Source organism: Artemia sp. Qi Xiang Cuo, chromosome 9 (genome assembly GCF_049724085.1).
Source record: "Artemia sp. Qi Xiang Cuo chromosome 9, ASM4972408v1, whole genome shotgun sequence".
In the NCBI taxonomy this organism is placed as follows: Eukaryota; Metazoa; Arthropoda; class Branchiopoda; order Anostraca; family Artemiidae; genus Artemia; species Artemia sp. Qi Xiang Cuo.
In genome coordinates, this window is record NC_142802.1 from 55,947,080 (window position 1) to 55,971,891 (window position 24,812).

The 24,812-nt window shown below is 37.3% G+C and overlaps 1 protein-coding gene across 1 annotated transcript in view; it reads right to left on the minus strand.

The window, feature by feature from the left end:
* Positions 1–4,898: 4,898 nt before the first annotated feature.
* The window catches only part of LOC148948840 (calexcitin-2-like), a 75,276-nt gene continuing 55,362 nt past the window's right edge, over positions 4,899–24,812 (minus strand). Inside the window, exons 6-7 of the mRNA XM_089094106.1 lie at positions 10,077–10,174; positions 4,899–5,080 (exon numbers count right to left, since the gene is read on the minus strand). Of these exons, the coding sequence (XP_088950232.1) occupies positions 4,973–5,080; positions 10,077–10,174 (206 nt within the window). The 3' untranslated portion in view covers positions 4,899–4,972. The remainder of the gene's footprint in view (positions 5,081–10,076; positions 10,175–24,812) is intronic.

Genomic DNA, 24,812 nt, shown 5'->3' on the forward strand with positions numbered 1-24,812 from the left:
ATGCTCTGACAGCTGGAGGTTGTTTTTTTTTATCCTCGAAGACATAATTAGAAGACTTTTTCAAATACGTTGAACAAAAGGTCTATCTGCAATTTTTTATTGGAAGTGTTAGGGGAAATGATGATTATGGGGGGGGGTTCATTTGCCCTTTGGTAACTTTCGACTAATAAAAAAGGCACTAGTCCTTTCAATTTCGAGTCAAATGAGCCCTTTTTGAAGCTTCTACGACAAAACTTTCTATAAAAACCTTATATGTCCAGAGAGCATAATTGACGACCCTTGTCCTGAGGGCTATGCAGGGGGTGGGGGAGGTTGTCATCCTCAAAGACATAATTTGTAGACCTTTCAATTACGTTGAACAAAGTGGCCTTATAAGAACGTTGATCGGAAATGCTTGGGCAAACGATGGGCGTGGGAGGGGGTGGTTCTTCCTCCGATTACTTTCGACTACTAAAAAGGGCAATAGCCCTCTCAATTTCCAATTTAATGAGCCATTTGTGAATTGTATATGACAACGCTTATTATAAAAACCTTATATGCCCCTAAGGCATAACTTACAACCTTAGCCCTGAGGGCTGCGGGGGGGGGGAGGGTTGTCATACTCGGAGACATAATTTCCGGGCCTCTCAACTACGTTTAGAAAAATGGCTGTATCAAAATATTTATCGGAAGTGTTTGGGGAAACGATGGGCCTGGGGGGGGGGCATTCGCCCTCTAATCACTTTTGACTATTAAAAAGGGCACTAGCCCTCTAAGTTTCCAATCGACTAAGCTCTTTTTTAAGTTTCTACTACAACGTTTTCTATAAATACAATATATGCCCACAGGGCATAACTTACAAATCTTGCCCTGAGGCAAGATTACAGTTATGTCAACTGAAATCTATCCTCAAAGACCAAATTTCAAGATTTTTCAACTACGTTGAACAAAATGGCTTTCTCAAAATGTTGATTCGACGTGTTTGGGGAAATGGTGGGCGTGGGAGGAGGGTTAGTTACCCTCAAATCACGACATAATTTCCATAATCATGGTTTGGCATGATCAAAGACATAATTTCCAGGAGTTTCAACTACGTTGAACAAAATGGCTATCTCAAAATTTTGATTTGATGTATTTGGGGAAATATTGGGCCTGAGAGGGGGGTTAGTTGCCCTAAAATCACTTTCGACTATTAAAAAGGGCACTAGCCATTTCAATTTCCAATCAAGTCAGCCCTTTTTTAAGTTTCTACGACAAAGCTTTGTATATAAGCCTTATATGCCTCCAGGGCATAACGTACAACGCTTAACCTGAGGGTTGTGTGGGGGTTGTTATCCTCAAATATTTACTTTCCAGAGCTTTCAACTACGTTGAACAAAATTGCTATCTCAAAAATTTAATAGGATGTGTTTGGGGAAATGGTAGGTGTGAGAGAAGGGCTACTTTCCTTCCAATTACTTCCGACTATTAAAAAGGGCACTATCATTTCAATTTCCAATTGAGAGAGCCCTATTGAAGTTGCTACGACAGCGCTCTCTACAAAATCCTTGTATGCCCCCAGGGCATAACTTATAACCCTTGCCCTGAGGGCTGTGGGGGGTTTATCATTCTCAAAGACCTAATTTCCAGAATTTAAACTACGTTGAACTAAATCGCTATCTCGAAATTTTGATTGGATTTGTTTGGGGAAATGGTGGGCGTGAGAGGGGGGGGGTAGTTGCCCTCCAATCATTTTTTACTATTAAAAAGGGCACTGGTCCTTTTAATTTCCAATCGAATGAGTCCTTTTTGAAATTTCTACGACAACACTTTCTATAAACACCTTACATTTCTCCAGGGCATAACTTATAACCCTTGCCCTGAGGGCGCTGGGAGAGTGCCCTCCTCAAAAACATAATTTCTGGACCTTTCAACTACGTCGAGCAAAATGCCTATCTCAAAATTTTGATTGGATATGTTTGGGGATATGGTGGGTGTGAGAGGGGTGTTAGTTTTCCTCCAGTCGCTTTCGACTATTAAAAAGGACACAAGCCCTTCTAATTTCCAATCGTATGGGCCCTTTATGAAGTTTCTACGACAGCTCCTTCGATACGAAGTGCCCTAGTCTAAAAAAAAACGAAATATAATACATTTTGCCTACATCGTTCTTTACTTAGACTGCGCTGCCTATGATACCAGACAAATACATTAAGGTGATCAGTGCTATTTACCAGAATAATGCTGCTGCGGCTAAGGTAGGAATTAAGGTTAGGAGCTGGTTTCGTATCAAATCAGGAGTTAAGCAAGGTTGTTTTATATCCCCCTTTATATGGATCATTTTGATGGACTTTGTCTTAAGGAGCACAGGAAAGGCAATGGGAGAACACGGAATCAAATGCAAAGGGAAAACTTTCCTGGATTTAGATTATGCTGGTGATTCAAGCATCATAGATGAAAGTGTGAGCAAAATGAATGAAGTCTTAGAGGTCTGAAGTCTGCGAGTTCAGGGTGTTAGAGTAGATTTGAAAATTAATGTTAAGAAGTCGCTAAGTCTAGGAATAAGTGAAGATGAAAAAGGTGTCATTGGGTAACGAAAAGATTGATCAGGTGGACACTTCACTTACCTTGGCTTCACTTACCTTGGCAGTATTATTAGTAGTGATGGTGGGAACAGTGAAGATGTTAAAAGTAGAATAGCCAAGGCTTAGGGGTTTTTCTTTCACAGATGAAAAGAGTCAAGGAGGCACACTTGTGCCTCTATAAAGAGGCGACCCACCACAATGTTAAGCGATTTCCGGTCCTAGCGGTCGCAGTGAGACAGCGGTAATCGCATTTTGTAGCCCAAGCTCAAACAAAGAAACGTGCAAAATTTCACCCCCCTCCGACTTTATCTTCATGGGTAAAAGTGGGCCGGAAGTTTCGACCCTCCGACCACAGCCCCCCTTTAACGTTGTCCGATTGGGTTGAAATTTAGACGTTAAGCTTTCCTAGGGCCCGGGAGCATATCCTCGAAATTTCACTTCTTCCCTGTTTTCCAAAAACCAAATATAGCCACTTAAAGTTCAAATTTTTTTTTTGTTATCCACGCCTACAGGCCACAGTTGGCAACTGATCCGGGTGAATGAGGACTCATTTGAAGCAGAATTCGACCTGTTTGGGCCTATTGATATTTTCAAACCGAAAAAATTATCTCCCGAATTTATATTTACGAAACACCTCGTTTTCCTATACGAGCCCATGTTAATTTTTCCCACCACAGCCCCCCTTTAACGTTGTTTGGTCGGGCTGAAATTTCGAGGATAAGCTTTCCTGGGGCCGGGGAGCTTATCCTCGAAATTTCAGCTCAATCTGATCACTCCTTCCCTGTTTTCCAAAAAACAAATATCAAGTTTTGTGGGGATTTACTTGCGTTAAAAATAGATTCAACTTACTAAAAAACAATTACAATTGTGTCTCTTTAGTAAAGCAGTCGATACTCTTGACTGTCAGGCGGAAGACCCGGGTTCGATTTCCCGTCAGAGGAAATTTTTTATATAGCCTACTGAATTTAAAGTTTAAAAAAGAAACTTTTTTTAATTATTTGAAAAAAATTACGTTTTCTAAAGAGTTAAAGAGGCTGAGTTACAAGGTCGACCCTTAAAACACCCTGTCAAGAAAGAAAAGAATAATACACAATCATCTAACAGTTAGTCAAGCAATAATAAGTAATAAACTGTACAAAAACGTGCAGAAATTATTTGAAAAAAACTACGTTTTCTAAAGAGTTAAAGAGGCTGAGTCACAAGTTCGAACCTTAAAACGTACAGGGAATAGAAGGTACAGTTGGGGGGCTGCAACCCCCAAACCCCCGCTTTCGCAGCCTTTAAAGAAAAAAAAAATTTAAACTGAAAGTAAGGAGCGACATTACAACTTAAAACGAACAGAAATTATTCCGTATATGAAAGGGGCTGTGCCCTCCTCAACGCCTCGCTCTTTACGCTAAAGTTTGACTTTCTCAAAACTCTTTTTTTTAAACAATAAAAACTTTAGCGTAAAAAGCGAGGCGTTGAGTAGGGCACAGCCCCTTTCATATACGGAATAATTTATGTTTGTTTTAAGTTTTAATGTCGCTCCTTACTTTCAGTTTAAAATTTTTTTTTTTATTTAAAGGCTGCAAAAGCGGGGGGTTTGGGGGGTGGCAGCCCCCCAACTGTACCTTCTAATCCCTGTACGTTTGAAGGTTCGAACTTGTGACTCAGCCTCTTTAACTCTTTAGAAAACATAGTTTTTTTTCAAATAATTTGGAAAAAGAGGAAGATAGGTCAGAAAACCAAGATTAGAATATTGGATTCTACAATGATGACAGTGGTTAAACACGGTTCGGAAGCATGGGCACTCCGAAAAACGGATGAAGGTTTGCTAGATGTTTTCCAGAGAAATTGCCTACGGATTGCCCTGTGTACCCGGGTGACTACGAAAAATGTGGCTCAATCCCGCTTTCTAGGGCCATAATCAGAGAAAGGTTGAGATGGCTAGGGCACGTTCTGTGGATGAAGGATGACAGATTACTGAAGCTTGTCCTTTTCAGTCAACCGTCTAGGGCTAAAGGGAAAGCAGATCGTCCACGGCTGAGGTGGAAAGATATCATAAAGAAAGATTTAAGAGAAATGGGAACTTCCTGGGAGGTTGTAAAGAGGCAGTCTTTGAATAGATTGGGATGGAGGAGGAGCGTGCGTAGCAGTGTTGGCCTGAGGTGGCTTTGTGCTGCGGTAAGTTGTTAGTGGTAGTAGTAGCTATAATGTGTGTTAGGGTAATGTTTACACATTATAGACATTATAATGTGTATAATGTCTCTTAGTTAATCCATCTACCTGTATAATGCTTTTTGTAACATATGACAATTCGATGTCTGAGCCAACATCATCTCTTTTGTCATCAAACGATTCACCTTAAGCATGAAAAAGAAAATTGATGTTTTAATCTCATCTAAGAAAATTTCATAACAGGAAATAAATTCTGAAAGTTTATATAATCTTCAAACTGCTTTCCCAAATAAGAAATTTCCGGGAGAAGCAGGATCGTCACTTGTGAAATATTGATGCCACAGGGCTTTGTAGTCGGATTTGGTTAGGAAGGGCTTTCCCTGAAAAAAAGAAAGAAACATGAAGTGAGGTCTTCATAAATTTGTAGTTTTAATTATTAGTTTTAATATTTATTATTGCTATATATATATATATATATATATATATATATATATATATATATATATATATATATATATATATATATATATATATATATATATATATATATATATATATATATATATATATATATATATATATAATCAAAAGTATGTGTCTCTATCAGTCTGCCTTTGCATCCCTTATGCGTTAATACACTATTCAGCCGATCGCCAAGAAACTTTTAAAAGCGGTTGAGCAAACTCTTACGAAGATTTTAGGTATAACCCCCACCCCACAAAAAAGGGCCTCTTAATACTTCCCGTGCTGACTGAAATGAGAGACCCCATAACACATAATCAACAGATCTTCCCGGTCAAGTTATTCAATTTTTCCGGCTATTCAATTAACGGGTTACTTAGTTATGAATCCTGTCACCTAACAAACTTCAGGAATCATAAAATTTCTTTTTCAGTACTCTCGGAATTTCGTATTCGACAATACTTTTCAAACTTAAAATACTATTTTGTTTTATGAGTCGGGGAACTTCCTGTGGAGTGGAGGTGAAATACTGAAGGGGGGAATTCCACGAGGGGGGATTTTCTATTTTAAAATGAATTGAATTTGCATATCCTTTCCCGACTCTTTGCGTATGATAAGATAAGATAACGTTTATTTAAAGCAAAAATGTGGCCGTTTACAAAAATAGCACACAATATTAAAAAATTACAGCACTCGCCACAATAATAAACAAAAAAAAATAAAAATAAAATAAAAACTACCCTCTTCTTTTTACAAAATACTCATCAAGATATCGTCCCACTAGACAAATAAATGACGACGTACTTCTCAAGGCATCAGGAAGCAGCACTCTATCATTCCCAAATAAATTTTCCCTTACCCCGAAAAGACCTCGATAACGACTCAGACAATGCTCCAAATTCTCCTCCTCTTCTTGGCAAAGAGGGCAAGCAAAACTGCCGTCCGGGACACTTTTCCTCCTCTCAAAAACTTTCAATCTCGAACGAATGGGAAGGCAACTAGATCGTAGCTGCATCCAATATGTAAGGTATCTAGACGGTAAATTTAACTTAAAGTAAAATTCCTGACCATAAATTATCTTAACCTCTTTATAATACCTTAAAGTTTCAGAATTCTTAATCTCCTCACCCCATTTCTGTATCGTCTGGTCCTCCAGCACCCGCTTAATTTCCTTGTCCAACTGTAATTGTTGACTAGTTGGTCCAAGGCCATCATTCCATCGAAAGAAAAACCTGTCTTATCCAATACCTCTTTAACTTTAAAAGGCCAAGATCTTTTCCTATGTAGCTGAAGTAACTCATCATATGCAGCCTTCAGTAACCTATCACTGGGTAACTGTACAACCCTTAGCCAGAATTGTATCATTTGGACTGTCCTATAACTTTTAAGAGACCACAGTCCAAGGTCTCCTTTAAGAAACTGGGTATGGGTCATTCTATGCAACCCCTACAATCTCTTAAAATAACCCAGCTGAATGCTTTCTAACTGGGCAGCGTTCTCATGTCCCCAGATCTCTGCCCCGTAATGGAGAATCGGCATAATCTTAGATTAAAAAAAAACCTCTTATGCAAAGACAAATTCTTTATTCCACTAGTTTTATTCCTGAAAAGTGAAAATGTTGCAGCTCTTCCCCTGTTTAACACTTCTTTAATATGAGAACTCCATCCACCATTACTTTGGAAGATATAACCAAGATACTTTATTTTTTCAACTACTTCTTACTGTTGTCCTCCAAATACAAATATATTATCTATTTTTTCATTCCTTTTACTGAAATCAACCACTTTAGTTTTCATAACGTTCAGCTGTAACTTTTTCATTTGTAAGTACTCCTCAATCAAATCCAGTAACATCTGAAGCTCCCTCGCCGACTTCGCCACCAATGCAGTGTCCTCCACAAATAATAACACCGAAAAATGGATTTTTTCAAGACGAAGCTTTGGTGCTCATTTTTTTTTCAAAAACTCCACCATACCATTAAAAAGCAAAACGAATAGCCTGGATGACAAGGTGTTGCCCTCTTTAACTCCTTCCTTAAGGTCAAAGAACATCGAAAAATCCTAAACCTACAACCTTTGCCGTAGACTTAGTCCCAGAATACATACCAACAAATAAACGAATAAAACTTAAAGGTAGACCTACATCTCTTAAACACTTTTCAAGGAGAGCTCTATCTACATTGTCGAATGCCTTTCTCAAGTCTAGAAACGCAACATACAACTTTTTTCTACCTGATCAATACTTCTCTATCAGTGCACTTAACACAAATGCTCTATCAGACGTACTATACCCTTTCCTGAAACCCCCTGATCCTCTTTAATTACCCCATAAACCTCTAACCATTCATTCAACCGATTGTCCAAAATCTTTTCTAAAATTTTACTAAGTGCAGGTGCTAATGCTATCAACCTATAGATATCCTGATCACTAGGACTACCTTTCTTAAATAGAGGCACCATCATCGATAATTTCCATAGGGACGACCATATACCACTACTTATAATTGTATTAAGACTACCCACTAAAATTATCAAAAAAACAAAAAGACACCTCTTTAACAAAACTGCTGGTGTACCATCTATTCCTGGCCCTGATCCTCCCTTCATCTTCTTAGCTACTGTCCTAACTTCTTCTGAGGTTACATCCCTCACTAACTCATAATCTTTTTCTTTCATCGGAAACTGTGGAGCAGCACTTGATTCTTCACTATCTAGACCACTAGAATCTTTTTCTATACTCTCAAGAAAACTAGGCCAAGTATCAGCTTCAGGGATTTGTAATTGACATTTTCCTTGTCTATTTTCCTGCCTTATTCCTGACCTAAATTGCTTTGTTTCCCCTACCATATAATCCTTCTCTATCTCTTTCTGTTCCTCTCTAATTTTCTCCAGTTTTTTCATCCGTTTTAGCCTATTATATTCCCTTCTCCTTTCCTTAAACCGTAAAAACAAGCTCTGCCTTTCTTCCTCTACAGAGCTGCCTTTCTTCCTTTACCAAATATAATAACTCCTCCAACTCCTTTTTAAAAGAACAACATTCATCATCAAAAAAACTATTTTTCCTTTTCATATTTGGTTTCTCTGACACACGAGCGCAGACATAAATTACAAAACCCCAATGTTTCAAACCTTCATCTATGTCTCTTATTTCATCATTCGCACTCTTAACTTTCTCAATTATTTAAGGCCTCAAAAACTCCTCATTCGTCAACTCCAACTCCTCTTCACTCCATTCACTCTTTAAAAACTTCCCTGAAAAACAAAGATCTTTTGTTACCCTCCTAGTAGGACTATCACCTTTTTTATTCCTTGGAACTCCTCTTCCAAGGCAAAGCCTAATCTCAACTGGTAAGTGGTCGGAGCCTACGACCCTAAGAACCTCTACATCAACTGTCAGGGCCACGAGTTCAATACCAACCAAAACATAATCAATTACACTAAGGTTTGTCCCCGATAGACAGGTAAACTCACCCTCTTCCCCATCCTTCCCAAATCTCCCATTTCCAATCACTAATGCATTGTCTGAACACAGTTCCAGAAGCCTTTTACCCCAACAATTAAACCTTTTTTCAATATCTTTGCTCCTTCTAGATGTCTTATAAATATCAGGTATCAGGTCCGGCGTATCAACAAATGAAACTTGATTAATCTCCTTACATATTCCCGTATAAGTATTAAAGTCCCCCACCACAAAAAAATAATCCTTATCAAAACGAGATCACAATTGCCTAAGCTCATCCTTTAGTAAATCCCATGTCACTTGTACTACATACGAACTATTCTGGGGGGGCAATATACACCGCACCTAAAATCAAACTTTTACCACTAGCTATATGAATCCGAACCCATGTAATATTCTCCGATACACTAGAAATTCGAGAATGTTTACGGAAACGACCCTGCTTAATTAACAACAAAATACTTCCATTATATCTCACATTCTTTGCTGGTTTTCGTGCAACATTTCCTGCACAGTATCTTTCAAAATAAGGCACTGTATCGTCACTATGCCACGACTCCACAAGAGCAATAATATCAACACCACCTAGGTCCTTCAGTACTTGTTCAACCATATTTCTCACACCCTGGACATTCCATATGATTACTCGCATAGGGTGAACATGGCCACACTGTCCCCATTCACTTAGAACAAGCTGGTCGTGTGTCGGCAGGACAAAGGGCGTTTCTGGCTCATCAGGTAAGTATGAAAGTCTATAATAATCTTTTGATGACGCAGCTCTTTGCTCCTCGACTGACCTCTGTAGTTAGCTCTTCCACCGCCAGATCTAGTCCTTTCTTGCAACATTACGGGCATCAATACGATTTTGATCATCCGGGCTTATGACCTCCCAGGCTTTTCTCGCTTTTCAGTAATTAATAAAAATAAAGTATGTAATGAAAAATAAATCCATTAGATAAATTATATAAACGCAAGGTAAAAGACAACTTTATTCATTCTGGAAATAACTCTATTGCGGAAAGCATGGCGTTTGAAAAAAAAATGATGTTCGTATTTGTAGATTCAGAGCATTCTTGTGTTTTTTGATTAATGGACTCGATTCCCCAATGAAGGAGAATCGCGAGGGGAAATTTTCCGGGGGAAAAGAATTTTACACAAGGGAGGGGAATATCGCGGGAGTAAAGGGTCATAGGGGAGAATATCCGGGAAATTTTTCAAATACTTTTAAATTTAAAATGCAATCGTTTAAAGTACTGCGGGGAAGGGGGATTTCCCCGGAGTTTCTGGCGAGTCTTCTGTGGGGTGGAATTTGCCTTAGAGGAGGAGTTTTCCACAGGAGCGAATTTTTCAAAGGAAAATTTTTCGGGGGGGGGGGGGAAGGATTGTCCTTGAATTTTATTTATTCTAAAATTAAAGCACTTCACAATGAGTAGGCTAGTACACAATAATACATACTTGTGAAATTTTGGCATAAGCGTAATTACATTCTTCGTCCGTTACATTGTACGTTTTCCACACTGCTGTAAATTCAAGTTTATCTAAATTGCCGTCGCCTGAAAGAAAATCCTTATAGACTTAGCTTGAAAAATATAATTTAAATAAGCAATTAATCAAATACAAGCCAACGAGAGGCCACATCCAGCTCAAATTAAATCGTTTTTAACGGTCTTGTAGTTAAAGTGCTTATTCTTCTTCAACCGCTTGAAGTATAAAAGCATCCGAAAATTTTCTAAAAACAGTGATTAAAACTATAGGACGAAACCAAATTTTACCATTGAATACATTTTTTTTAAATCAAGCCAATTAGAGTATTTTTATGCCAAAATGCACCAAAAACACTGTAATTATTCAGACACATTAGATAACACAACGCAACATATACAATTCCAAAAAAATAAATTTCACAAAAAAAAAAAAAAATAATAAACAGCATAGTAAAAACTAACGTTTTTTTTGTATTTTCAAGATGGAGGGACCGACAATGTTTCGAGGTTCCCAGAGCTAGTTTCCCAGAGCTAAGCTAAAGAGCTACATACAGTTTTAAAGTAACCACTGAAGCGCTTTTAAACAACTGTAAAATAATAAGAAGCGCCAAGAAATTTGATACGTTTAAGTTCTTCAAAACCCTGCGTTTTCTAATTATTAAATATTATTTAAATAATATTTTAAGATTATCGATAGCTTTCGGTAGTTCCAGCTGGACAAAAGTCAAAAATTAAATAAAGACATAGTGATATAAAAATATAAATATAGCGACACAAAAAATATGCAAGTGTTTGATAGAAAAAGGCTGAACTCGGATGTGGAATATACTTGCTCTAGGAGTGAAGGATGTGGCATACATTCTAGTTGGGTGCCAGCAGGTTTCTCATTTAAGATGTATTTTTTTAGACGTCCTTGAGTTCGAAGGGATCCTCCATACAGCTTTACAGTCTGAATGACTTGTAAATGTAAGTTGCGTTGTTAATGGCATGATGTAGATTTATACCACGTTTTGTGCCACATTTTGTTAGCGTCGAAGATTGTGATGGCGTTGTTCTTACATCGTAATATTTGTTTTGCTCTTCACTTTCATTTTTAACTCGATCTGATTTTTGCTATCGCTTGTCTTCTAACAACACAATTCTTTGTTTTTCTAGAATGTTCTGATAATCGCTTTCTCGTGATTGCTTGTAATTCTTACTGCTGTTTATTTATCTTTTAACCGTATATTTCCATGTTCTCACTGTGATATATCTTTTAGCCCCAGGTGTTCTGGTGTTCTTTAGCCCCAGGTGTTTAGCCCCAGGTGAATGTCGTTCAGGTGTTCGATAGAATCATCGTTTGTAATAATTGCAAGTTTTGTTTATTGGGTATTCCTACAGTCATCATATAACTGGTTGCGTTCAAAACTGTAAGCCTACTTTTGTTTATTCTGTCGTATCTCTGTTTTTATGCTATAATCGGATTTAACCTAATAGAAAATAAAACTTTAAAATTTTCAGGTTTTTATCTAGTTTCAATTAAAAATTAAAATTTTTTATGAGACAACATAAATATTTTTGCAGTTTACATAAAAGCTTTAGAGATTCAGAACTGAGAACTAAGACAAAACAACATTTAGTTAAAAACAAAAATTTAACATACTTTTAAGTTCAATTCAAAACTATGTCGGCACATGACGTCATTGCAATACTGATGGATGCAAAACTGACGTCACTGACATGAATTTTCTTTTACCAGAATTCAGGCTCTTAATGAATTTTCTCAAACTGCTGACCTATGTAGATGGTTTGGTATCTCGACGAATACGTCTTATGTCTTCTAACCGTCTGTGTTTTGCTCTTCATTTTCATTTTTGACACGCTCTAATTCTCGTTTTCACATGTCTTCTAACCGCACGTGTCTTTGCTCTTTATTTTCAATTTTGACACATTTGGATACTTGCTGTCACATATCTTCTAACCTCATTTTTCTTTCCTCTTCATTTTGAATTTTGATTACTTCATGCAATTTGGCCTAAAGGAAATGGGAACTTCCTGGGAGGGTATAAAGAGGGAGGCTTTAAATAGATTGGGATGGAGGAGGAACGTGCGCAGCTGTGTTGGCCTCTGGTGGCTTGGTGCTGAGGAGAGTTGTTAGTAGTAGTAGTTTTCAATGTATAGGATTTTACCCATAAAATAACGCATTGAGTAGATTAAAACCTAACAAAAAAAATTAATTCAAAATTTTCAGGCATTTTTCTAGTTTGAATTTAAAAAATTGAAATTATTGCTCAGACACCATAAATATTTCTGCAACTTACATAATAACTTTTGCGATTCTGAACTGAAAACTAAAATACGCTTGTTTTTTTTATGGAAATACATCACAACGGTATAGAGTGCATACTTTAGGAGTTAAGCCAAAAGGCATAATTACAAACAAACAAAAATCTTAACGGCTCTTAATGAGTTTTTTTCACACTTCTGACTTATCTAGATCATTTTTTTAGGCCAAAACATCCCAGGATACATATTTTCCCGAAAAAATATGGAGCCGTTTTCGAGAAAAAAATATACATAAATAAATAAATACAGAATTATTGATCGTTTATAATCTTTATAAACGATCATTAATATCTTTATATATATATATATATATATATATATATATATATATATATATATATATATATATATATATATATATATATATATATATATATATATATATATATATATATATATATATATATATATATATATATATATATATATATATATATATATATATATATATATATATATATATATATATATATATATATATATATATATATATATATATATATATATATAATATATATATATATATATATAAAATTATTCTGTATACTTCTGTAACACAAAACAATATAGGAGTTCTAGTACGGTAAACGTGAACCATTTAAGGACACTGTTAACTGTATAAAAGTAAAGCATTTTTACATTGTTGCTTTATTTGTCTTTTTATTTCGTTTTATTTGGCATCACTTCTGAACAATGAGCTAAGTTCAATGATTGACTGTCGTTTTGGATCTGAAAGGGACATTTCATGATTATTAATTTTATTTTGATTATTTTTGTATTTTGACTATTTTGTAGACAAGTTCGAAGTGAAGGAATCTTATTAGTATTAAAACTACAGATTCGCTTTAGAATTTATGTTACAACTAGATCTACTACTAGATAATAACTGGATTTCCATGGTTCATATTACGGTTGATATGTTCTTCATTTCGAGCAATACTAGGTGAGACCAAGATGTTACATGATAAATCAATCCATTATTTTATATGCTATTTAACGACTTTAAACTTATTGTTTTTATGCCCAAGTTTTTAAGATAATATAATTGTATACTGGAAGTTACTGATATCACAGCTCCTGTAGGACTATGAAAAGCGTTATATATTAGTTAGTTATTGTGAGGCTATGTATTTACTTTTGACTCCTAAATCAATATTCTTGTTTTTTATACTTGGCTTTTGTGTTTTCAGTAAAGCGCTAGTTTTCTGTAATCCTACAAACATAGAAAAAATATCACCTGTTGATTTATTTGCATTAGTTTCATTGATATATGTTAGATAGGCTGTGAAGTAATAATTTTTGTTCGTTTCAAGTTTCAACTTCGCTCTTTACTTCCCTCGGAAAAACTTTGGTTTTTTAAAATTAATCTATGCTTGTCTTTGATCAAAATTTAATTTAGAAACAACACTGCTATGACCTTTTTTATTTATACGGAATAATTTCTGTTCGTTTTAACTTTTAATGTTGGTCCTTAGTTTCAGTTGAAAACTTTTTTTTATATATAATTTCTAATCCCCTCCAATCTAGGGAAGATAAGACACCTCAACCCTTGTTGAGGAGCTGAACTAAGAAGCCGTACAAGAACAGAAGGAAAAACTAAGTCTAGAGCGGAAATAATCGTAGGGTCGTTTCTTTTTGTAAAAAAAAATAAAAAGAAGAAATAGATCTTTAGTTCGTTGTCTTAAAAAATTAAATTTAGTTACATCTAATAAAGAAGCTCCAGGCGAGTAGCTTCTACATAAAAGGTTAACTGAGCGGACAGGTTTGTATATCGACATACTTGCGAAAATGTTGCAACCTCAACAGAAATGTGCCTTTAGGCTAAAGGATTTATTTGACCTGTCTCTAAATAAAAAGCCACTCACTACTCAGAAATGAATAGAAACTTCAAAAAAGATCATTTTTTGTGTAGGTACAATAAATAGTATTATAAACTAAGTTTATTTTCATTTCAAAAACTTTGGGAAGAAATATCTGAATTCTCCTACAGAACTGTTTTCATTTGTCTTTCTTCCTCTTTGGATGCATAATCTTGCGTAAGGAGAGAATATTACGGTGAAATTGTCAAGTAAATAATTTGAATAGGTAAGTATGACAATAAGTAATCATTCTTTTAATATACAACTTTGAGTGGTTCCAGAACCACACGCCTACACTTCTCCAAACACTAATTGGCAAGGGGTTGGTGTCAGGGATGCAATCTGCTATGGGGCAAAGGGGGCAACTTCCCCTCACAGACCTCAGTTTTCCTCCAGACCCCAGTCCCCACTCCCAGGTAAAATTTAGTTTATCCAAAAATGTTGTCAAAACTAAGATAAGCCTGCATAATTCAAGCATCCACTGAAATAGGTCAGATTTCTTTAGTACATCTTTACCTGTTTTATTGCTGTATGGCTAGTTTTTCAGTTTTCTGTCATTTTCACTTAGTTTTGGAAAATTGGCTCCAACTTTGACCCCCCATAGGATTTTGACAAAATTACGCCATTCGTTGGGGCATGAATTTAGTGATCTACTCAGAATGTCGTTGCAAACCATGAACTGGATGACCTCTATTCCCTTTTGAATCAAAACGCTTGACCAAATACCTTAGTGGGACACGCTTTAAAAAATGAGTGCATCGCATTTACGAAGACTGTAAAATTGTCTGAAAATGATCGTATAGAAGGGAGAAAACCATGGTTGAAAAAATACACCCAAGCAGGAATCGAATGCAAGACGCTCTAATTCAAAGTCGAACGCTGCACTAACAGAGCCACACCTCTAATAATCTATTTCAATATTCACCCGATGAGGTGTCGTCATGGGGGGGTATATTGATTTATAAATTAGCTTATGCAGACGACATAGGCCAAATAAATGAGAACATTGGGGATCTTCAGTCCCAGGCCGACAATATTCAATCAACCACCAGCCGGTTTGGAATGACCATCAATAGTAGAAAGGGAGGTGCTACTCGTGACACTCACCCCTGCTGCCATCTACAATTTAGTCTAACTCTGTCAGTACACCAAATAAGGGCTTATAGTCCGGTACGAACCACGTGGTTAATGGGGTCAATGACCTAAATTTCCAAAGGTCGATTTATTTGTTGTTGTTGTTGTAAGTGCACGCTCGAGGCGAATGTCAAGGTGTCCAGAAATAGGAAACAGTTAGATCACGTGTTTCCTTCTCAGCCAATCAGCGAGTCGGATACATCCCCCTTCTCAGCCAATCAGGGTCAGTCTAGAGTCAGCAGTCAGAGTGAAAGGATTGAAAAATGAATAAATTTGAGAAAGAGAGAATTAGATCAAATCTAGTGTTTATGGAAAAACATTTGATTTTGGAGGACGATTTTCTCGAGTTATCTCTTCAACGCAGGATATTCTCTCATCAGGGAACACTTGACAATATAATGAGGAGTGATTTTCCCCCATTGGACTATTGTATGAAACTTTTAAAATGTGATTCAAATGCATATACTCATTTTATTTATATATTAATTGAAACAAAGCAGAATCATATCGTGGATATACTTTTGAAAACATTGCCAATGAATTCAATGTAGATGTCTCCCCCGCCATTCGAAAGAGGTAACGTCACAGAGTTACTCCTCTCCCCATTCCCTGCATTGAATTTATCCGGCGGCAGGGACGATCAGTTTCGTTTTAGCTGTGAGTGAGTCAAGTGACATTGGAAACCGAATAATGTTTTATACATGTCCATTGTGCATGTACACTCTTGGCAGTTGGATTCAATGTGAGAATTGTACAATTATTGATGACTATAGTGAAAAGTGCAAATTATGTAATCCTTGTAAATTACATAGAGGCTATGCAGTACAAACTAAAGGATGTAATTTTTGTCTTGAGGAGGTGTTACTCTCACCCTAGAGGGCACCTGTGCTCCAATTGTCACTATGATAAATGTGATCAGTGGGAGAATACTTACCCCGCTATGATTGGAAAGAATCCCAAACATGATTTTAGTTTATTTCTACGAGATTGGTATATTCGTGGATCTAAATTATTATGGGAAGAGGAATCTGGTCTACGATTAAACTGTTGGGGTAACAAGACAATTTGGCTTCTACGTCATCGTTGTGACGACACTGCCTACTATGACTATAAACCAAGTGATTTTTATTTGGGAGTTACCGAATGTGATTTGCCATTTGAAAACACTGTATGTGATATTGCTTCAAACATACAGATTGAAAATCGTGAATTTCATAATTTGAATGCAAATAGTATCATTGACTATACAAAGATATATGACAAGAGTGAAGTTACCTTGTACTGTAGAAAATGTGACCCTGATTTTGCAGTCAATCAAGATCAATATACAGTGAATCCAAATGATTTACCAGCATTAGTGGTTCACGACAGTTGCCTATACATCGAAGAAGAAGAAATCTAAAGTGAAGATTTAAAGACATTGTTGTATATATATGCATTTTATTAATAAACAAATTCACAAACATTTTTTAAGCACTTTACTCTTAGGGCACTGAAATCAATACTGTATAGGTCTGAGAGGATATTTTGCTCTAGAAAGTCGTTCAGACGTGGATTGTCACTCTAAATGTGGAGAAACTGCTTGTAAGTATAGCTGCGACATTGGAACACAAAATATAGTAGTGCATGGAAACCACAGCTTTTAGTCGTTAGATCCTGCACCCTCTTCCGATTTTGAATAATAGTTTTCCCACTGCTCTCAATGTAGTTGCTGATGTGGGGTGTGTAAAATGTATAGGGTAGGCCAAGAGGATCAAAAAATTCAATCGTCTTCATTGTTTGAAAGATGCACAGCCAATTCCCCGTCAGCACAGTCGATGGACTGCTATTAACAATAATCAAGGTATTGTTGACACTTTGAACTTTTCCAAGATAGTCCAAGGGTAGACAATAGGATTTGTACCGAGACATTTAGGGATCCATATTAAATATATTGATTATTTGACTGGTGATCATGGCGCCAAGTCTAGTAAAACACTGCCTTCGGGAGTGATTTCCCAATAGGTTTCATTTTGATTTATTGAGATTAGTGCAATACTCTCATCCAATGGGTCGGCAAATGTACACTCTAAACGCACACTCCCCGTAAGTACTATACTCATATCCTGTGTGCCAGACAAATCCAGTACAATGATACCATGTGTTTTAGCAAACATACCTTCGGTTATACCATTTTCAAATAGTTGAGTCATGATCTAGGGTTTGCATCGTCAACTCATACAAAGTTCTATAGGATTTATCAAAAGATAGATTGTAGAGTGGGATGCCGTTTACTTTGCACACAAGAGATGAAAGTCCAAACATCTCGAGTTTATGTGGACATTCAGTCCACGATCCTATTGCTCTAGCGCTTTTTACAAATGTCAAAGCAAGTTTTGACGGAATTTCGCCAGTGATAAAGGATGACTCGGTGAAGGTACGTGAGCCCATAGCAATATGACGTTGATTGGTGATTGTATGAGGAACAAGTAGTTTAATATTATTCCCACTGGCTCTCAGTTTTTCCACGGCCAAAGCAACAGAACTCATGACCTGTTGTTTGCGTACATGAAGTATTGCCGAGGTGAGGGAGAGACTTACTTACATCAGGATTGGCAGCAAGTTATTTTCTCAATATGGAATTTGAGGGTGCAAGCGTTAGTTTTATATCCACTTTAACATTGGGCGGCAGCCATTGGGGTATATTAAATATTTCATTATATATTTTCCCAACTAGATGTAATTCACTAGTTGTAGCATTTTTAAGTGCATCTGTAATATCAGTATTAGTAATATATTCATATCATTGGAGGTGCCTCTCAATTCCTTGTATGACGTGAGTGTCATCAGCATGAATTGCATATAGCTTGTATAATTTGAGAGATTGTTGCTTGTGCTCACCAGCGTGCCATTTATGTAGCCTATGCCTATGTATTTTGGTGATCTTGAAACCATTGTTCACCATCCAGTGCAAAAGCACATGGTGAAACACGATATTCTCCTTAGGGTCCAAATCAGCAATCAGTTTTTGCTTAGAGGGAGTCCAGTGCATCCCGATATCCTCAACCAATGATCGATTGTAGGGGCTCAGTGAGTCCCTGCTCACGGGTCGATTGATACAGGGAAAAACAAAATCTTTGGCGGAGTCGTGAAGCGCCAGCGGAATGTGGCCGTCAATTTCAAAGAACCATCCTTGTGGCCCATTGTCCTCGACGTTGGTAATGTGGGGGAACTCACAAGGATTCTCAAGCCATTGATAGTTGCCACACGGCAAAGAGTAGTGAGACATTGCCGAGGGGTACAATGAGTTCATGTCCAAGAACACTGCATTTGACTTTGCACCGGTGCTTTGGCCGCTCGGATCGGTTGACAAGACGCGGTCCCCATGAAAAACATACCCTCCCCTAATTGAGCGCTCTACAAAAAGGTGTTGATCTACGTCGGTGATTAGGCCTATTTCCTCCCTACTAATTTTTAAAATCTAACCCGAACTCTGAATAGATTTGGTCTGTGTTCTTACAGACTATATCCAACAGAGTTAAAACGTCACTGACCAAGTACAGTCTACAATAATCCCACCCATTTTTACAATTCCCCTTAGACCACACCTTCTTGGCAAAATCATACTCCTCGGCTGTGCATTCACTGCTGGTCAGTGAATTGTAAAAAGCTTCAATTGGAAGTAGTTTCACCTCACTTAAGCGAGTGCCAGAACAGTAATAGTCGTATGCATATAAACCTTTGCAGGTCAACAGGTCATAAATTTCACTGTCTGGAAAGTGCTGTTTAAGTAAGGGAAAGCTATCAAAATTGTCGCTTTTCTGCACTTGAATCAATTGACTCAATACCTTGGGAAAAAAACTAAAAGAATCCAAAAACCTGATTTTATGCCAACACGTATGCCTATTATCCACTGCCTGCCATTTCAGCTCGAGAAGCAACAACTTCTCGGCCGATTTGGGAATAATGTTATAGGTAAATGAACTGTTTACCCATGGACTGTCTACTCCCCCTCCTTCTCTGTGCATACGTCCCAGTGCCGGTAAAATAAATTTTAAGTCATAATTAGAGTTGTGAATAAAAACAGGGATAAAAAACTGCTGGCTAACATTTAAGTTACACGATTGATGCGCTACCCCTCTAAAATTACTACCCCCAGATGATATTTCCTGCCACACTTGATTATGGTCCCTGAATTTCCCCCTCCCCCCCCCACCTGTTTTCCCTTTAGTACCCTTATCCCCCTCTACAAACTCCCCCTTACAAACCCAACATATTTTTTTATCTTTAATCGCGAGACGATCATCTGCAGACAACACCATTGGATAATGGGTATTTCTCAAACGAGAAATAGCACCATTAGCTGTGCCAATTAGTTTGGTCAGTGCCTTGACCATGCACTCGTCCCCCTCATCCAAAGTTTCTACTATTTCTAACAACCACATGGTGTTAGAACTGTCTCTTTGCGCATGAGCATAGGACACTGCAATAGCCTGGTGTTCTTTGATTCGATTTGGAAATCGGGGATCGTTCACCTCCACCAGCTTAGCTTCACAATCCAAAGATATTTTGTTGCATTGGAGGAGGGTATTCTCAAAATTTTTGAAACGTAGAATGGCCCTATCCACTGAAACCGTTTCCACTGTCTGGTATCCATGCCGTCTACAGTGCCTCATATGATCCCGTAGTTTTATATCACTACAGAATTGTGACAGACATGATGGGCAGTAGAAACGCTCCCCCCTATGCTTACCACCCCCAGAACTCTACTGATGTCTGTGATCGGGTTAAAATGGCCAATTGAATTGGCAAGGTTACTAGGTGGTGTATACAACAACCAAACCCAGTGTTTGACTAATTCAATTGACGGGCCCCTAACAGGGAAGACCACCCCCTTCTTTTTAGAACGAACCCCATCTTCAAATTCAGTTTTATACTGAACCACAGTAACGCCGATATTTAAATGGATATTAGCCCTTTCAAACATGTCAATGAATCTTAGCGTCACTGGGTATTTTCCTTCTAAGCATGAGAAATCTACAATGGGGAAATTGGACCCGTCCTTCCCATGTACAGCCCAATCGTCTTAATTCGTCTTGGTAGCGTCACGTGCTAGAGGCTTGAATCCTGATACGAGGAAAGCATACCTGAAACATTTTTGACCTGTTTCAAAACAAATCCGCTGGACACCTTTACAACCTTCTCGATCTGGATTATATTTTAAAACTGTATCCCTTTCATGCCCACCTGTCCCCCATCTTAAAATAAAATCTTTCTTAAATTTAAAAAATATTTACACTTAAATTTTCAACATAAAGAACTAGAGAGCCACTCCCATTTTCGTTAAAGTTCTCGAGATGTGCAATAACTTGACCTACCCACTCGCTAAAAACACCCTCAAAATTTTCTAAATTCGGATAAATTACGCGCATCTCGGAATGTATATAATGGTAATAAACTTGGCTTTTTCCCTCATTTAAATAGAACACCTTTAAAACAATAGGAACCTTAATTGAATCCCTCCCCCCACCCCACAATTGAATTTGGCTCTCCAGCAGTAAACAAATTTTATCTACATAGACATGCACAATTTCTACGGGGTCAACAACAAAATTTCCCCCCATAAGTGAATTAAAAGGGTCCCCAAAAGTCGCAGTGTAAACAACTATTGCATTTAAAATTGTGTTGGACAGCTGAAAGTCTGGAAAAGTTGTACCCACCTCCCCCGCTTGTATATTATCCCCTCCCCCTTCCCCAAGTTGTTCAACAATATCTGGGGTATGTGAATGCTCCACTTCATTTGTTTGAAGTGGATTCGTTAGGGTATTGGAGGCTGGAGGAGGAGGAGGAGGATTCCCTGTTAATTCCCGGGTAAAATCGTCCAATAGATGTAGCGTGTTTGGACTTAGCAAAGGTAAGTCCCCCTGCTCAACTGCGCTATAATCTACATTAAAATAATCAACTAAAAACTCATCAATATTTAACTATGACGACGGTATTTCCAATGAATTGTTGGAGAGGTCCTCTCCTTCTCCAACTGATGATGATGGTGATAATGAATAGGGGACCAATGGTCGTCCAACCTATAAATGAAAAATAGCTTATTTTCAAAGTGTTCAAATCACCCCTACTGTTTTTAAAATTTGGATTACTATTTAAAGTCGGCGCTTAGTAGTAGTAGCAGTATGCACATAGTAGCATTTGGTTAATTCAACTGAAAGTTCCAATTTCCAACTTAATATAAGATATTTACAATCTAAAACACCGCTTTACATAAAATTGACAATTTGATTTTGTTCAAAAAATAGCTTATTTTTAAAGTGTTCAAATCAGCCCTACTTTTTTTTTCCGCGGTGCTTCTCGGGCCCGCGGCGCTTCCCGCGGTGTTTATCGCGGTGCTTCCCGCGGTGCTTTTCGCGGCACTTTTCGCGGCGCTTCTCGGGCGCTTCCCGACCCCCACCGCGTGGCTCCCAGCCCCTTTACATAATGTTCAAAAGTTGAAATATTCGCTTAGACGGCATAAGTCGCTATTTCTCTCTAATTCCCAGTTCTACAGGTTCGGTGAACTCCTCACTAGCTCACAATTATTGTAAGCCGCCGCGCGAGTGTTCCGATTTCCAAGACTGAACTTCAACAGCTAGGAAAATACACAATTAAATGCCGGGATCCGTTAACTCAGTATATTGTCAACAATGTTTCCCCTCGCTAAAATCTTAGCGGCAAGTTGTAAGATTGAAAGCTATTTTAAAAATATCCTTGCGCAAATCACGGGATTCATATGTGACAGATAGATAAATGGGAATAGTCTCTCAGTTCCTTCTTCTCTCAAAACTAGATAATATTCAATTGTGGAAAAAATAGCATTCACAGAGTTTCAAAGGCGGTGAGCATTAATTGACTAGAGATTACCCATGAAAAATATTCGCTTATGATATAGCGGCGAAGATATAGCAACAGTGCAGTGGGGAATGTATAGAAAGTACCAAAGATTAGAAAAAGAGTGGCGGTTTTTTTTGACTAGCAAGCAAAAAAAAAACATTATATTTTGATATCTCTGAAGGGGGGGGCAGAGAAAACAATGGTTGGGGGGTGAGGGGTTAATATTTTAATATCCCGCTGAGATAAGTTTATATTAGGTCGAAAATAAAAGTTTTGTTTTTATATATTTCTATAAGATAGGCGGTAAGAAAAAATGCTCACATTTGCAAAGTCCGAGGGCAGTATTTGAATGCCCGAAGGCTCAGGCGAAACATGTTGTACATTGGCGGCGGGCCTTGTGTAGACGGGGCAGGTATTCCATAGAAAGCAGCTGTCCATTTACTCTTTAGTTTTTGACCTGGTTGCATTGTTGTCTGCACAGATGGTTGCACTTGGGCAGTCAACACTTGTTTTGGGGTCGGGCTAGCATACTTAATAATAGATGGTCTTGCCTCATCCACTCTCGCTTTCTTAGTGGGAGGCGCCATGCATTCTTCATAATTGTCCTTAAAAAAAAGAAGAGAAAAAAGTTAGTATGGAAAATAATTTCTCCCTTTTTTACAGAAGGAAAATTAGTACCCATCCCCCCCCCACACTAACCATAATTTTGTATAGAAATGCATTTATATCATTTCAGTAAAGCACACCGTAAAAAAATTTCGTGAAATATAATAGTCACGTCCTTTTTGAATCTGAGAAAGATGATTTACGGCTCACTGAGCCGTTCAAAATTCAGCCTATAAAAGTCGGCCTAGTTTGTTTCTAAGCTGTTTGAAGAAAATCTACTTAATACTAAACGTTGAAAATGTGAATATTTATTCTTTACTTATTTAACAAAACATCGAAGCAATGATTTAAGCTGTGGTTCTTTTTCAGTTATCCAATAAATAAAAACAAGTTTTTTTCTAACTGAAAGTAAGGAGCGCCATTAAAATTTAAAACGAACAGAAATTATTCCGTATATGAATGGGGCTAAATAAAAGTTCAAATAAGGGATAATTCCCCCTTTTTTACAGAAGGAAAATTAGTACCCCCATCCCCCCACTAACCATAATCACTTGTCTAGAAAAGCATTTATCTCCTTTCAGTAAAGCACAACGTAAACAAATTTCGTGAAATATACTAGTCGCATCCTTTTGAATCTGATAAATATGAATTACGGCTCACTGAGCCGTTCAAAATTTAGCCTATAAAAGTCGGCCTAGTTTGTTTCTAAGCTGTTTGAAGAATTTCGTATTTTTAGGCGTTTCTGTTCTTTTCTGGTTTTAATCTGCATTGAGCATGCCTCGTTTGATGCACTTAAAGCATTAGCGGTATTTTTTTTATCTTTCCTTATCCTTTTTCGGTAGCTGGTATTTACCTCCACGCCCAGAAAAAACAGCCCGAGGAAAATAATCCCCACGGAAAATATCTCTGAGAAAAGACATGGAAAAATACCCCCTCCCCGAAAGATATCGCATCCTTTTGAATCTGAGAAAGATGAATTACGACTCACTGAGCCGTTCAAAATTCAGCCTATAAAAGTCGGCCTAGTTTGTTTCTAAGCTGTTTGAAGAATTTCTTATTTTTAGGCGTTTCTGTTCTTTTCTGGTTTTAATCTGCATTGAGCATGCCTCGTTTGATGCATTTAAAGTATTAGCGGTATTTTTTTTTTTATCTTTCCTTATCCTTTTTCGGTAGCTGGTATTTACCCCTCCACGCCCAGAAAAACCAGCCCGAGGAAAATAATCCCCACGGAAAATATCCCTGAGAAAAGACATGGAAAAATTTCCCCTCCCCCCCGAAAGATATCACCCCATGCAGCAGATTGGTCTCCAATCTCTTTGAAAATAATCCATTTCACTTCTCCAAAATAGAGCATTGCATAGGACTATGCTCAATTATTGCAATTGTCTGAAAAATGTGTTTTTAATTTGACGGAGAAACAGTTCCTTTGACTTGGCACCGCGTTCATAAACACATAGGAAAAGGGGGACAAAACTCATTATGTCAAAACAGAGCGTCATAGTGCATTAAGAATTGGTAGAAGACAGTGGAAACTTTAAATCACAATATATAAAAGATATAATTTACCGAAATAATAATTATTTCTATTTGCGAGAATTTTGATTTTCAATAACAATGAGGGAGGGGGTTAGTTTGTGATGGTAAAAAGAACATATTTCATGTTTTCTATCGGCTCTAAAGATTACATAGTGATATTTGTGTTAGAGTGGGAGGGGCGAGGGGATTTACCTGAATATACTGGAGGGTGATCAAGGAAAATAATTTTATTTTGAAAATAAAAAATGAAAATGTATTAAATCAGAACTTACATTGCAAATTGAAGTTGCCAAGGCTTCTAAAGAGTCAAATTTATCCATTCTTATGTCATCAATTATGTCAGTTGTTATATCCATTGTGTCACAATAGTTTCTGATAATTTAATCACA